This window comes from Pongo abelii, chromosome 4 (genome assembly GCF_028885655.2).
Source record: "Pongo abelii isolate AG06213 chromosome 4, NHGRI_mPonAbe1-v2.0_pri, whole genome shotgun sequence".
Classification (NCBI taxonomy): domain Eukaryota; kingdom Metazoa; phylum Chordata; class Mammalia; order Primates; family Hominidae; genus Pongo; species Pongo abelii.
Genome location: NC_071989.2, coordinates 154,892,278 through 154,909,234, shown reverse-complemented (window position 1 = coordinate 154,909,234; position 16,957 = coordinate 154,892,278). Strand labels below are relative to the sequence as shown.

At 39.9% G+C, this 16,957-nt stretch overlaps 1 protein-coding gene across 5 annotated transcripts in view; it reads right to left on the bottom strand.

Moving 5' to 3' along the window:
- Window positions 1-15,844, bottom strand: part of TCERG1 (transcription elongation regulator 1) — a 64,266-nt gene extending 48,422 nt beyond the window's left edge. For 3 of the 5 annotated variants that reach the window (XM_024247137.2, XM_024247138.2, XM_054547041.1), the window contains exons 1-4: window positions 15,539-15,844; window positions 7,677-7,902; window positions 5,625-5,777; window positions 3,640-4,093 (exon numbers count right to left, since the gene is read on the bottom strand). In XM_024247137.2, coding sequence (XP_024102905.1) covers window positions 3,640-4,093; window positions 5,625-5,777; window positions 7,677-7,902; window positions 15,539-15,597 — 892 coding nt within the window. In that variant the 5' untranslated portion in view covers window positions 15,598-15,844. The remainder of the gene's footprint in view (window positions 1-3,639; window positions 4,094-5,624; window positions 5,778-7,676; window positions 7,903-15,538) is intronic. The other 2 variants (XM_024247139.3, XM_024247140.3) reach the window with 1 other exon arrangement.
- Between the last annotated feature and the right edge of the window lie 1,113 nt (window positions 15,845-16,957).

Sequence of the window (16,957 nt, the reverse complement as noted above, 5' to 3'; positions counted from 1 at the left end):
GAGAAAATGATCTAGTAGAATACAAGACAAAATACATTAATGGTAGTTACCCTCTGTGTATGCCTCTTTCACATTTTACTATTAATATGTATGTTTTGTTAGACTGAACTTTTTATAAGAATGCATTCACATTATTTGTGTGACTTCATGAAGGTAAATGGGGTATATAGTAAACTAAAGGTTCCTGTATGGAAGAGTAATAAACAGGTTTCATTTGATGAATTAACCTCACAGATGCATAGGAAGAAAAGAACAGAGAAAAAGATAAGCAAATAACTAATGACTAACTGGATATGAATGAATGGAATAAAAAATACTCAGGTTTCTCTCATTATTTTAAAAAAATGAAATTTTTTTAAACTGAGGTTTCCATTGTGAGAGACCAGGAAAATGTGAAATTCAGGATCATTTGGGTTCCGCTAACACATTATTTTTAAATATCGAAAATAAAACATCCCATCCCTAGCAATTGCATTTAAAATCAAACTAAAAACTAAAATCCTTATTTCATACTTTTCAGTTTCAATTCTCACGTTACAAAACAATTTTGTTATTTATTCATAACCCATCTAGTTCCAAAATAAAATTCATTTTGGTAATTCATTGGTAACAAATACTTCATCTTTTTTAGATGTAAAGAAAAAAATGTCTACCTGTATTGGACTAAGAATGAATTTGTCAAATGAAATAAAATGAAAACAGTGCTTTCCCAATCTTTATGCCAATTTTGTTCTAAACAAAAGCACACTATTTAATACAAATCACCCAATAATCCAACTGACAACAAAATCTGTCAGTATCTTTTTCTAGCTTCTAATAATGAAAAACTCACTTAGGCTGGGAAGATGTGAGCAATTTCATACTTGTTAATGAGGGACTCACCTTGGCTAAATAGACAGCAGGGCCAAACAAGTATCTTCAGGGGCCCAGGAATGAATTGTTGGTCTAGCATAGACCTAGCCTTAGGGTACAGTATCATATTAATATAATTTTATAACAGTGTGAAAAATACAAAGTACATGCAACATTTGCCCAGTCCCATACATATACCATTTAGCATTTGTAATCTACTATAATGGCTGAAAATGTATCTGGTTATTGTTCCCAACTTCCCTGAGAAGTAGGATTTCTTCATCATTTTTCACAAACTTGCACAAAATGAGTCTATGCTCAGCTGGGATTAAAATATATTCTTAATTTTTAGTCCCATTTACCCCACAGATCTATACTGTAGTTCAGAAAATTAAAATTTAAATATTATTATAGTATTCAGATAATTGCTAAAATTGTGATCCAAAGTACTATAGTCAGGAAAATAAATAAGGGCATCAAATTTCAAGTGGAAAAGAACACCAATGGAGATGACAAAAAATATTTACAACCCATTCCTCTTACTTTCCAGCACAGCATTTTCTGAATTTGATTAGTAGCCATGAGTCATGACAGGAAAAGAACAAAAGCAATAAAATAATGGGAAACTGGGAGAATGGTATCTAAGACTTCAGCGGGTAAATTCCTACTAACTTCATTTGCTAAAGTAGCTAGTGAAGCACTAGGCCTCAAAATATACTAACCCAGCCTCAGATCTTAACTAAAAAAGACAAGTGACTATATATAATAGATGGAGAAATATTAAGACTGCAGTATGACAACACTTTATGATCCTAAATCAAGTAAAATAAAAACACACATTGGAATACGTAGACAACATCAAAACTGATGTTTAAAAGCAGTAAAAAGAATATGATCTTGCTATTTTATAGTTCTGGGAATAAAGTCCTCCCAATCACTGAAGAGTAAAGCAAAACTGACAAACAGGACACAAGACAGCTATGAGCTTACTGACACACTACTCTGAAAACAGAAATGGACTATATATAGCATGGTTAAATTATCTAGCTAATCAACTTTCTTAAAACAAAATGAAGCACTACTATTTCTCCTTTCTAAGAACGCAGGAAAGAAAATGTAAGCAACACAGAGCCTCCACATAAAACTACATTGCTTTTATTAATCCCCTTCTACCATTACTGCCACAGGTCTCCTATAAAAACTGGTAGTCTCCTGCCTTGCCACAGAGGTTTGGGAAACACTAAACCTATAAAAAGGTAACAACCCTTAACAAACTAGCTAGTATGACTGTTATACTTTCATATCAAAATTCACCTTAGCTACAAAAGCAAACAGATTTGTAAAACACTATTCACATTTTCCTGTTCAGTACCTTCCCCCTCCTACAAAATGTCTAAAAACCATTAAGAAGATCTTTAAAGGCTATCCCCATATTATATGTACCTTACTTGACTGCTTCAGTTGCTTTTTATCAATAAAATAAATTCAAATTTGAAGCCAATGTGAATTAATTTCTCTCTTATACATATTTCCTACACACTAATAATTCCCAAGTCCCTGAAGTAATCACAAAAAACCCCCACATTTTTTCTTTATTCTTATCAATTATCCTGGTAGTAAAATAATACAAATTATAATCACACTGTAGAGACAGCTGTGTATCTTCAGACAAGTGCCATAACAAATAATCAAATAAAAAAATCATTATTTAAGTACTTTCAGGCTTAGTCTCAACCTGCAGAGTAAGGAGCAACATCCATATATTAATACAAAAAAAAGAAAAAAGACAAAAAGAAAGAAACCCCCAAAAAGAAAGCAATATTGTCACATTAATGACAATCTTTTAAGCAAATTAACAGCTGCGTCCCTCTCTTAATCTCTGAAATCTGCTATTAATCGACTCTCACCTTTTCAGAAAAGATCTACTCTTCGGGCCTCTGTGAGTTTACACCTGAAAATTCTCCTGCCTTTCTGACTGCTCCCTTCTATGGCAACTCCTCAATTCACCTACTCGCATCCCAGCCTAGAAACTATTCTAAAAGAGATTACTGAGAAGCTCCTAATAAACCTCCCTTATTTCATCACCACCCAAAAAACCAACACCAAAAAAAAAATCTTCCAAAATACTGCATTCATACAGGCCCCCAGTGCCTGTCTCACCTATTTGCCTAGTTCTTAAGACCCTTCAAAAAAACACCCTCTCACCTCAGAAGCTTCCTAAAAACCCATAAACTACATTTATCATTTTCCTGACCTTTATTCATGTTGCTTCTCCTACCTGAAAATCCTTTCCTTACCTGTGAACCTACTTAAACCCTACTCCGTTTCCTTCATGATAAATACCCATGTAGTCCACCCACTCATTTCTCCACTTCTCAAATTCTTACATCTTTCTCACTGTATAGTTTTGCACACCAATATCTAATTGTTTAACATGTGTTATTCTTGCCTCCTCGATTAGGAATACTGGAAACTGTAAGGTAGGGACCAAGACTTACACTTATTTTGCAAACCCACAATGCCTGGCATTACTGTTGGCCAAGTGGAACAGCTAACTTTGCACTTTCTCAATTTAGCTTCATGAACTGCAACTGGGCAAATAATTTCTCCTATTAATATAAATTCCTGTTTTTCTCTAACCCAAAAGTTTTAGAGTCAAAAATGTATTTTAAATAATTCTGGTATTAAAGGATAATACCAGAAACACTGGGATCAATATGAAATGTAGTCCCCTACTTGTTCATGTCTCTAGCCACTATATAAAAACACATGCTGAGTGGTACTCACTTGATACTGTCTGCGCAACTGAAGTAGCAGTTGTTGTGGTAGAAGTGGTAGAGGAAGGGGTGGATGATGATGTTGAAGTGGATACTGCAGGTGCTGGGCTACTGGTCGTAGGGGTGGAAGCTCCAACTGCTTGTGCTTGCACTTGTGCCTGGACCTGGGCCTGGACCTGAGCCTGGGCCTGGGCCTGAGCTTGTGCCTGAGCCTGAGCCTGGGCCTGGGCTTGGGCTTGGGCTTGGGCCTGGGCCTGCGCCTGGGCCTGGGCCTGAGCCTGAGCCTGAGCCTGGGCCTGAGCTTGTGCCTGGGCCTGAGCCTGCGCCTGGGCCTGCGCCTGGGCCTGAGCCTGAACCTGTGCCTGGGCTGCAAGCATAGGTGTCAGTTCTGATTGCTGAATAACCTTAACTCCATCTGGCTTGGTCCATGCAGATTCACGTGTCCGAGCATTATAATAATAAACCTGCAGCAGAAGCAAAAATCAATGGTATCATAAAATCTGTCAATTATTATTAAAAACAAGAATGGAACCATATTTTATCTTTAAAGCTATTTAAAAATAACGTAGGACCAGGAGTGGTGGCTCATGCCTGTAATCCCAGCACTTTGGGAGGCAAAGGCAGGTGGATCACTGGAGGTCACGAGTTCGAGACCAGCCTGGCCAACATGGTGAAACTCTATTAAAAATATAAAAAAATTAGCCAGGTGTGGTGGCGGGCACCTGTAATCCCAGCTACTTGGGAGGCTGAGGCAAAAGAATCACTTGAACCCAGGAAGTGGAGGCTGCAGTGCGCCGAGATCGTACCACTGCACTCCAGCCTGGGCGACAGAGGAAGACTCCATCTCAAAAATAAAAAATAGCTGGGCGTGGTGGCTCACACCTGTAATCCCAGCACTTTGGGAGGCTGACGCGAGCAGATCACCTGAGGTCAGGAGTTTGAGACCAACCTGGCCAACATGGTAAAATCCCGTCTCTACTAAAAATACAAAAATCTAGCTAGACGTGATGGCGGGCACCTGTAATCCCAGTTACTCAGGAGGCTGAGGAAGGAGAATCACTTGAACCTGGGAGGCAGAGGTTGCAGTGAACCAAAGATCGCACCACTGCACTCCAGGCTGGGTGACAGTGCGAGACTCCATCTCAAAAATAAAAAAATAAAAAATAAAATAACTTAGGGCCAGGCACAGTGGCTCACGCCTGTAATCCCAGCACTGTGGGAGGCCAAGGCGGGTGGGATTACCTGAGGTCAAGAGTTCGAGACCAGCCTGTCTCTATTAAAAATATAAAAATTAGCCGGGCATGATGGCAGGTGCCTGTAACTCCAGCTACTCAGGAGGCTGAGGCAGGAGAATTGCTTGAACCCAGGAGGCAGAGGTTGCAGTGAACTAACATCGTGCTACTGCTCTCTAGCCTGGGCGACAGAGTGAAACTTCCGTCTCAAAAAACAAAAACAAAACAACAACAAAAATAGGTAATTCCACCCCACAGCCCAATTTTCTATAATGAGCACACTGTATTTTTAACACCCACACAAAGGAAAACCCATGTTATATTTTATGCAGAAATTCAACATAACAGACCTGAGACAGCTATCTGTAGAAAGCCCTGCTGACCCTTATCTGGAGTCCGAGAACTTGGATTTCAAGAGGGTTGACATTCCCTTACTGATAAGAATGGCTCGATGTGCCTAAACCAGCTATGCTGAACACCTGCTTTCCTTCTAGGAGCCTGGAATTTGGTATGTGCTAGGCAGATGGTACCAGTGTGACCAGAAGCTTCCAGAATCACAGGTAAATGTATGTTAGCACTTCAGGCAACCCCATATCTGCTGCACAAAAACTGAATCCAGTCAGCTTCTCCTGAAGTCTTACCCCATTCCCTGCTTACCCAAGGCTCATTCTTAATTGACAATATCACTGATCTCAATCTGCCAGAACTCTTTAAGTTTTACTCCTGTCAACAAATGACAACTTAAATATATTTTATAATTTACCTTCCCATCTGGAGTTTTATTTTCAACCCATATCTCCTCCGTAGGAGGTAGTGCTGGAGTACCAGGAGCAGTCACAGGAGGCATTCCTGGTGGAAACATCATACCCGGAGGAGGAGGCATGGAACTCATGGGTGGAGGCATGAAAGGTGGTCTCTGTTAATTCACAAGAACAGTAATGGTCACTTTAATTACTTTTCCTCCAAATTATTACTGAATTCTATTCAAAAGTAAAACACTGTAACAGAAACTAGTTTTATAGTCTATTCAAAACATTCACCTGTCGTAGAAACAAAATGTCCGCAACAAAAATTACCAAACAAACTAGAAAGAAACACATCAAACTACTAATAGTGGTCAACTCTGGGTTATAACACTGTCAGTGAATTCTGCTTTCTCCTTTCTACATGATCTGCTTTTCACACACAAGGCACTGGATTACTTTTTTTAATGAATTGATTTTTATATCCTGTTTTAATACCAGGCACATCACTGTCCCCTCAGCTTCTTGAAGAATCCTTCAAGAAAGTTTTCACTGTGCATAAAAATGAGTTTCAAAATTAAAAATTTGATATTATGACATTATAAAAACATTTTGAGCAGGGATTTAAAAGATTCCCTCTATAATCTCTAAGTAACATTAAAATTCAATTATCAAAAGCAGCTTAATCTGGATAATGGAACTCAAACTATGCTAATAATGTGAAGCTGTACTTTATTTTCCTAAAAATTTCTTTCCCATACTCCAATCTTTGCTGGATTCAGTTGAGTATCTTTCAAGCGTCAGCACACCAGATCTAAGTTATATAAAATATCTATCCCAAATATGTTTCATGAGCCCTTGGCTGAAAATCACTCGGACTTAATATAAAGCCACACAATTATCCAAGACCAAGAAAGGCATGACAACATTAGAAAGTATCTCAGCACAACATTTGATATATTTCAATGACAGGGTTACATTAGTCCATTACATTCTATAATACTCCAAAGTAGGTTTAACTCTTAAAAGTCACAAATTAGAACAAATTCACGTTAAAGATTATACCAGAATAAGTTAAAAAGCTATTTCTTATTCTAACCTTGAAGCAAATATAAAACCATTTAACAGTGTGTTTAAAGGAAGGAGAGGCTATTCGTTATTAGGAAGGCCGTAAAATTATTAAGCAAAGCATTAAAACCTGTCTCTTCCATAACCACAACCCTATCTAAACAGAATTAACATCACTTAAATGGCACACCATTGTCTTCTTCTATTTTTAATATAATTCATTCTTCACTGTCTAAGCTAATGGAAGGCAGATGATACCACTATATTTATTTGGTTTCAGAACTATACAGACTAAACTAAGAAAACATAGATACATACTCAAAAAGAATACAATCCCAAAATGAGACATTTGAGAGCTGATACCTTCATGACCTCACTTCAGACAATAAGTCTGGATACACTGGAGAGGGATCTATGCCCCAGGTTAAAATACCATAAATGTTTTTATTTAAAGAAATTCCATAATAAATCTTTTTCAAAAAGAGTAAGATAACCCTATTTTCCCCCCCAGGGGAGAAAAAAAATTCAACTATGTGCTTATAAAATGTGTTCGCTGTCACTTTCCAGATTCTATCCTAGGCACCATTTCCGGGGAGAAGACTTACTCAGGAATATATACACATATATTTTTAGACTTGCTGGCAACATATATCATTGAAAATAAATTTTCTCCACTCAAAAATATCTTAAGATTTCAAACTTCATTTCCCATAAAGAAGATGCATTACTAAAGCCAATTCACAGAGCTAAAGGTAGGTAAAAACTATTGAATCCTGGTTTTATACACATACTTCTCTATCACCATCTAAAGTCCTATTCTGAATTTCCATAGTAATTACTGCTACCACTAATTCAGAAGAAACATATTAATATATGGATCTTCTCTTTAGCTCCCATTTTCCTATAAACTGAAACTATTTAAGAATATAAGTTTTTAACTCAAAACCCATATATAAAATTAATAATGATGCCAACAAAAAAATGGCAACCTCTACATTCTTTACCTGGAGGTGTGGAGGGCCCATAGGTGGAGGTATCCCTCCTGGAGGAGGCATTGGCGGCATATTAGGATCAAAAGGAGGACGTCCAAAGGGTGGTCGTGGTGGTGGAGGAGGGCCTCGCATCATACCAAAAGGTGGAGGAGGTCGCATCAGAGGTGGTGGGCCTCGCATCACTGCATTTGGTGGGGGAGCCGGACCTCGGAACCTCAAGGCCTGCTGTTGGGCCATCCTGCATGGGAAAGCAAGGAATAAATTTTTCTTTCTTAAAATTACAAAAATGTAGCTACTGATCTCTAATTACATCAAATTTAAAAGGTTCTTAAGTCTAAGTGGAGTTGGAAAGTCATCATTTTGCAACTGTCATGATAAAAACTACATCAATGGGCCGGGTGCGGTGGCTCACACCTGTAATCCCAGCATCTTGGGAGGTCAAGGCAGGTGGATCACCTGAGGTCAGGAGTTCGAGACCAACCTCGCCAACATGGTGAAACCCCATCTCTACTAAAAATACAAAAATTAGCCGGGCATGGAGGCGCACACCTGTAATTCCTGCTACTGGGGAGGCTGAGGCAGGAGAATCAATTGAACCCGCAAGGCGGAGGTTGCAATGAGCCAAGATCATGCCACTGCACTCCTGCCTGGGCGACAGAGCAAGGCTCCATCTCAAAAAAAAAAAAAAAAAAAACTTACATCAATGGATGATCTAGTTTGGATGAATGATCAAGGGATGCCGAGTCTAGGCAAAAATTTAGACAAGAGGGTTATCTGATGGTCTTAAAGTATTTACCCACATGCTGCTTAAAGTCGCAAGAAAGAATGAAAAAAAAAAAAAACACTACGTAATAAGGAAATTGGGCAATACCTTGATCCAGTGATCTAAACTAATTATCATCTAAGAAGGACAGATAGATAATGTGTGACTGAGAGGGACACAACATCGCCTATTCCGACCAAAAATGTATAACCTCAATCTGAAAATGAGGGAAGTATCAGACAAACTCAGAATAAGGAAGGAATGTTCTTTCTTTTCTTTTCTTTTTTTTTTGAGACCAATTCTCACTCTGTTGCCAGGCTGGAGTACAGTGGCACGATCTCGGCTCACTGCAACCTCCGCCTCCCGGGTTCAAGCGATTCTTCTCCCAAGTAGCTGGGACTACAAGCACGCGCCATCATGCCCGGCTAATTTTTTTTTTTTTTTTTTTTTTTTTTTTTGTATTTTAGTAGAGATGGGGTTTCACCGTGTTGGCAATGGTCTTGATCTCCTGACCTCATGATCTGCCCTCCTCAGCCTCCCAAAGTGCTGGGATTATAGGCATGAGCCACAGCACCTGGCCAGAAGGAATGTTCTTTCTATTAAAAGGAGGATGTGTATTCTTCAGAAATGTCAATGTTATCCATAAAAGACAAAGAAACGTTGTGGAAATGCTCCAGATTAAAGAAGGTTAAAGAGTCATAACAACACAATTTTTTTTTTTTTAGAGACAGGGTTTCGCCATGTTGGCAAGGCTGGTCTCGAACTCCTGACCTCAGGCAATCTGCACACCTCAGCCTCCCAAAGTACTGGGATTACATGCGTGAGCCACCACGCTCGGCCAATAACAACACAATTTTAACTCTAGATTGGATTCTGTACTAACAGGAGGAAATGCCATACAGGACATTACCAGATCAACTGACAACACTGGAATATGCACAACAGATTAAAGTATCATATCATTACAAATTTATGAAGTTGATAATTAGGCTGTAGTTAAGTAAAATAATATCTCTATTCTTAGAAAATACTGAAGTATTGAAGGGTAAAAAGCCATAGGTATATCTTACCCTCACAGTTCAGAATAACAAAGAGGATGCATGTGTGCATGCAAATAGTAAAGCAGAAGAGGTAAAATACTAAGATTGAATACACCCTAGCTTTATTTTTGTGACATTTTGTAAGTTTGAAATTACTTCCAAGGTTTTTAAAGGGGGCAGGGGGTAACTTAGCAGATCATTAGTAGTCTCTATCTAAAGGGAAAGCCTTTCCCTGTAGGGCACACTGCCCCACCACCCCTCACTCTCAACACCCTAATGTATTTTCTCCACAACACTTAAGTAAATAAGTAATATCACATGAGATAGTATTATCTATCCCTTCCCCCAAGTACTTCTGTAAAGAGAATTATTAACTCTTAAAAGTGCTTACTGTGAGCCAGGCAGTGCTTGCTCTAAGCTCTTTTCAAATATTAAGTCTTTTAATCATCAAAACAACCCGATGAGATGGATATTATTAATCTCAGTTTATAGATAAAGAACTAAAGCAAAGAAGTCACTTGTCCAAGGCCACACAACTGGTTCAGTATTAAAGCCAGGATTCAAGTGGCCCACAGTGGCTCGTGCCTGTAATCCCAGCACTTTGGTGGCCAAGGCAGGCAGATCATTTGAAGTCAGGAGTTCAACATCAACCTGGCCAACATGGTGAAACCCCATCTCTACTAAAAATACAAAAAAATTAGCCGGGCATGGTGGTGCACGCCTGTCATCTCAGCTACTTGGGACGCTGAGGCAGGAGAATCGCTTGAGCACGGGAGGTGGAGGTTGCAGTGAGCCAAGATCGTGCCACCGCACTCCAGCCTGGGTAATAGAGCAAGACTCTGTCTCAATAACAAATAAATAAAGAAAATAAAGAGAGGATTCAAACACAGGCAAATGCTCCTTCAGAGTAGGAATTGTGTTCACTCTTGTATCCCTAGCACATAGATCTGTACATAGTAGGGCTCAATAAATATTAGTATTAGTATTTGTTGCATGAACCACTGAATACCTAGGTGATACTATACCCAAACTACCTTACAAGTACGGTATGCAGGATCTTAAAAAAATTATTTTTACAATTCCACCCATTTACTGAGTACCTATCATGGTATTCTCAGTAGCTACTATACATCTACATTATACATTAAAAACCTACATTTCTGTCCTCAAGAGAGGAATTAACAATTATATTCCTTATATATTTGAAAATAATCATTCTTATAGTCTCTCCTTACCAGGCTCTTTCAACTTTCTGACATTTTTCAACCCTCTGCTTATAGATTACCCTTTGAACTTTCTCTAAATTTACCACATCATAGTTCAATTCTGACACACACCAAAAAAATCCTAATAAAGAACCAATTTAGGCCAGGAGCAGTGGCTCATGCCTGTAATCTCAGAACTTTGGGAGGCAGAGGTGGGCACATCACTTGAAGCCAGGAGTTCAAGACCAGACTGGCCAACATGGCAAAACCCTGTCTCTATTAAAAATACAAAAATTAGTGTGGTGGTGCACGCCTGTAGCCCCAGCTACTTGAGAGGTTGAGGCATTAGAATCACTCAAACCCAGGAGGCAGAGGTTGCAGTGAGCCGATGTTACACCACCGCATTCCAGCCTGGGCAAGAGAGCGAGACTCAAGTCTCAAAAAAATTAAAAAACTAAAACAAACAAAAAAACTAATTTGCCTTCTGGACTTGTTTACAGTCCTGGTGTAATCCTTGTTACACCAGGACTGTAAACAAGTCCAGAACTACTACACCAAGTATATTTAATCAAATTTGCAAATGATCCTACAATCCAAAGGTTAGAAAATATGAGTTAAAAAGGAATATGGGCCGGACGCCCCCCGGTGGCTCACGCCTGTAATCCTAGCACTTTGGGAGGCCAAGGTGGGTGGATCACCTGAGGTCAGAAGTTCGAGACCATCCTGGCCAACATAATGAAATCCCCTCTCTACTAAAAATACAAAAATTAGCCGGGTGTGGTGGTGCTTGCCAGCAATCCCAGCTACTCAAGAGGCTGAGGCAGGAGAACAACAGGAACCTGAGAGGTGGAGGCTGCAGTGAGCCAAGATCATACTACTGCACTTCAGCCTGGGAGACAGAGCAAGACATTGTCTTAAAAAAAAAAAAAAAAAAAAAAAGGAATATGGATTGCATCAAAATAATCAGAAGGTCTTTTTCAAATTATATGAATCCCCAAAAGACAGAAGCCACTGTTACTGAAAGAATGTCCAACCTTTTAGGGCAAAAAAAAGTTAACCACCAAGGAAAGACACTCTCTTTCAGGCTTGAGTTAATAATGTACCCTACTCTTAGATTTTCTTTCCATCTGCCTCTCCTTTTTTCAAAAAGTCTACAGTACTCATTTCTGTACAATTTCATACTTCCTGGTTACAGCCTAAAGTTAAGCATTTAAGATCCAGAACCATAAAAAAACCCTGTTAGGACTCTGTCTTTTGTTGTCAGGCTAGTTACGTAATTTCTGAGCCTTGAGTTTCCTCAGATGTGAATGAGTAAGGAACAGAAAAGGTATCTGATATCTCTGTTCAATGAGATAATCCCGGTGAAACATTTAGGGTGGTAGCTGATACACAGTAAACTACTTCAACTATCATTACTTTCATTCCCCCACAAAACCTAGCAGTGTTTATCTGTAAAAAGCATTTCATTATTAATTTGTTACGGTTTTCAAAAGTCTGCCACTAAAATGGTGACAAAATTCACATAATTTCCTTTTTTGAATAGCCTAAAGTTGCCATTTTCTGATGTTAATTACGCACAGAACATGGGCTGGGCTCTTTATATTATACTGCTTCATCACAACAACCTCACCAGAACCTGCAGTGAGGATTAAATGAGCTAATAAAATACTTGGAATAGTGCTTAGCATGTAAGTGCTATCTAAGTTATTAGCTATCATTACTGTTTCTGTAACATTAGGACAGTAATAGTACTGGTAAGTGTTAAATAATATTAATATTAGTAATGTTAGCTATTATTACTATAATTATTATTATCAGGCCCTGTATAACCTGGCCCACATTAACCTTTCCACAAATTCTAGTCTTTTCCTTTAAATATTTCAAGTTTATTACTTTGAAGCCTCTGCACCTGTTCTCTTTGCCTAGCAGGTTCTTCCCCAGATTTTCACATAACTAGCTTTCTCACTACTCAGCCTCAAGTTCAAATGTCACCTCAAACTGCTTTCCCACTTCTGGCCTCTACAGGCCCTCTCAGGATCATTATTCCTAATTTGAGTTTTCAATTATGATAAATGCTATGAAGAAATCTCCCATTTACTTCTGTATTATCTTTAGCCACTAGTGTATAGTTCCCTTTAGGATACTGTTGCAACACATTAAAACACATTATTGTTTTAATAATGATAGTAAAGTTCCTATATACCAGCATGGTTATACAGACATTATCCATATTAACTCTTAATCCTCACTACAGCCCAATAAGGTAAGTTTGGCACCATTTTTACAGAGGAAATGATAGCACAGAAAAATAATTTTCTTAAGGCAGCTAGTCAGTGATAACACCAGAATATTCTTATTCTCATTTTATAGATAAGGAAATTTAGATTGCAAGTATTTTAAGTATTGATAGGTAAACAAAGGCTCTAGGGAAAGGATCTATACAAATGACTCTGGAAGTTACTTTAATGGCATTTGGAATGTCTATAAATTTTCCATCTATTGTGATTTGCATTCCTACCACTTGCATGAATAGAAGGAACAAAAAGTAGGAAGCCTACTTGCATGAATAGAAGGAACAAAAATATTTCACAAGAACATCATGGAAATACAAACGTAAGGTATTTTTCTATAATAGAAGTTCTCTATCCAGACACGCAATCTCTCCAATGCTAAAGACAATACTTTAATTGGAGGGGCAAGAAATAAAAAGATGCTACTGATATATGAGAGCAAATTGCATAAACTGTGATTGAGGAGACCTGAGGTTTAGTCCAGACCCTGCCAACTACCCAGAGACCTTGTGTAAGTCACTTTACACTTACAGGCAGATTTAATCATTTGATGTGGTTGATTTCATTCACAATTTAGATGGCTCTTACTTAAGCTGGAAGCTCCTTCAGGACAAACCTCCTTTTTTGGTCTGGTTCAGGGCACTACTGCCAGCACCTAGGTCAGCAACTGTCATGTAGCACACAATAAATGTCGGCCCAATAAGTGAAATATCTTTAAATCTCCTATCTTCATTTATTCACAACATAACTACAGAACATCTCATTTGCCAGGCGGTTATGACAGACACACCATGAAGTACATTCAGGATACAAATATAATGCAAAAATTAAGCCCCAACTTCTGCCATCAAAGAGGCCACATACACACCTAATTTCATGAGAAATGCTAAAATAAAGATCTGTACAGTATGCTCTGCAAGCAACTTCCAATCCAAGAGGCTACGATATAAAATATTTGCAACAGGGCAAATTCATTTGCAAATTAAAGCCCTATTCAAATCAGTTGTGCAACAGTGTCTAGACTATTAATAAAGTCTAAACGGCTTTATTAATAAGGATTTTTTTAAAGCTTTAGAAAGATACTTTCTAAAATGCAAAAGAATGTTCCCTAATAAATCCATCTGAAACTAGCTAAGTAACCTCTCTTTAAGATCGAAATCAGGAAAAACTTGGCATTGCTAATATTTAAAGCTCCTGACAATTCACCTTGATCACTCATTAATACTGTATACATACGGAGTTTAAAGGATTTCAGATTCATCTCTGAAATAAGACTAAATTTCATTTCTGCCAAAGTGGAGATTTGTGTGTGCGACCATACAGAATCTGAAAGGCATTTTCCTCTGCTAAAACCTTGAATAACAATACCCATTTCCTTACACAATTTCATCTTAAGTTCTAGACAGTATCAACAGAGTCTTCATAATCTACACAGCTCTTTTTCATTTTCAAATGTTGACAATAGCACAATTCAGAATGGGAGCTGAACATCTGAAATGCCATTTCTCCCATACAGAAAAAAAACAAAGTACCAAATACACACAAAGCGTAATACCTCTTTTCCTCAAAAACCACTGACCAAAAGATTTCTCCAGGTCACTTTCATTTTACCAAATTTTAATTACAAACTCATAGGCACTGAGGTTCCAGGGGAAAAAAGGTCACTGCACTGTTCAAGGAAATGGCATGAGTAGTAGACGAATAGAATGCCAATCGGGATTGCAGGCTCTGAAACCTGACTGCCTGAGTTCAAGCCACTTCCTGGAGCCACAAATCCGCCTAGGCAATCTTATTCTACTGACTCAACCTCCACGAGGCTCAGTTATCTCACCTGTAAGATGGGCGAGTAACAACTGAAGACGCCTCTGGTCTGTGGCCTGCAAAATGTTAATAGCAACTACTCCAAAGGGTGGTTGTGAGGATTAAATGAGACAAACCTAAGTAAAGGGTTTACTGGCACACGGTAAGTGCCTAATAAGCGGTTGCTACTGTTGTTGTTACTCACAACTACAGGATAATAAGGAATAAAGGGATGAAAAAAGGAAGGAAAGCCAAGGAAGTTAAGAAAGGCAATCAACGAGGGGGATGAAATGAAAGGGCAAACGTGGGGAACCCAAAGAGCCGCGGAGAGCGTGGAGAAAGCTTAGCCAGAAGTGGCGAGGGGTACAGGGGAAGTAACTGCGGAGTGCAGAGATGTCGGTGAGGAAAATCAGGCCCGCAGCGGAGCGCGGCCGGGGGACAGACTCAGGTCGGCCGAGACGGAGGCGACACGCGGCTGAGGCGGGGCCCAAAGGCGGGAGCACCGCGCCCGGCCAGAGGGCTGCAGGCCGCGAGAGGCGGCGAGGCCCCAAGAAAGCACTAGGAAGTAGCCAGAGAATGCACAGGAGGCCCTGGCCCAGCCCGGGCCCGGCTCTCATTCAAGCCACCTTCCCCTTCCCCCTTCTTAAACCCCATGCGGTCCCGGCCCAGGGCCGCCCGGCTCCGCTACCCACCGTCCGCCCCGGATCTCCACATGGCAGGTCTAGCCTCTGGGGCTCTCGTGAGCAGACATGTGAAGGAAGGCAGCGTCCCTTACCTGAGCTCCCCCGGGTTGAATCGTTCACTGTCGCCCCCGTCCCCGCCACGCTCCGCCATTACAGAGGGCCGCGTTCATCCACCCGCCGACCCGGCGTCCCCTATTGGCTAGAAAAATCGTCAATCCCCAACGAGAGAGGCGGAGACAGCAGAAGTCTGAGATGCGGTTGGTCAAACTTTCCATCAATCTTCGAAATGGGGGCGGTATGTTCTTTGCTATTAGGCAAGGGGCCCGCCGACTTTGAAAGCGGTATGAAGACAGCCAGTTGATTGGTGACTCGGGGGCTTTATGGGAAATGAGATTTTAGCAGTGAGGAACCGCCAGCGCCCTCTCGCGGTAAGCAGAACTAAGTCCTCCCAAGTTCGGCTCAGCCTGCGGTAGCCACGTGTCTGTCGGCTTCCAGGAGAGCCAATTGTGGAGCCATATTGGCCAGTAGTAGCTCAGGCGGAGAGCATTTCCACTGGGCAAGCCAATCAAAATCGACCTGGGCCGCGCCTAAACCGATTGCACAGTTGCTGTGGAAAGCCGCTATTTCCTAGCTTTACGGTAGCAGGAGTCTTAAGTCACCACTCAGCTCTATATCCATGTTATTAAATAATATATTATTAATTACAAGAATACCTCCCAAATTATACTAAACAGTTGCAAGCGAATAGGTGTTATAAGTTGCTGCATTAAGAAAGGTAAATTGGCGAAGGCAAGCCTCTTTGCAATTTACAGCTTAACCATGTCTCCCTCGATCTCAAAATGTGCTTGTCTGAAATTTGCACACCCAGAATACCAGACAATTCCGAATATTTATTTCGTTTTTCTAATTAACAAAAAAAAAAAGTTTTGGATTTGGGGTTTCAAAGGCACAATGAAGATGAGCCCTTTTATTGAAGTCCTAAAAATATTAAAATAATACTAATAGATAAATTTTTCTTGGACCTAACCAGGTAGCAAACCCGGATCTAAGTACGCCATGTACGTTAACTCTTTTAAGATTCAAAAATTACTAAGAGGTGGGTAACATAGTCACTGTTTGTAGATGAGCTTGAGGCACAGAGAAGTTAAGTAACTTGCCCAAGGTCACACATCTACTGAATAGCAGAGCCTGGTCTTAACCCCGGTCAGCGTAGTAGCAAAGCAGCACTCTTAAATACTGTGAGCCTAAATAATTGGATCCACATAAAAACATGTGCACAAATGTTCACAGCAGCAATATTCATAATAGCCAAAAAGTATTGTAATAACCCAATGATCATCAGCTGATGAATGGTTAAGAAACATGGTATAGGCCGGGCCCGGTGGGTCAAGCCTGTAATCCCAGCACTTTGGGAGGCCGAGACGGGCGGATCACGAGGTCAGGAGATCAAGACCATCCTGGCTAACACGGTGAAAGCCCGTCTCTACTAAAAAAAAAATAGCCAGGCATGG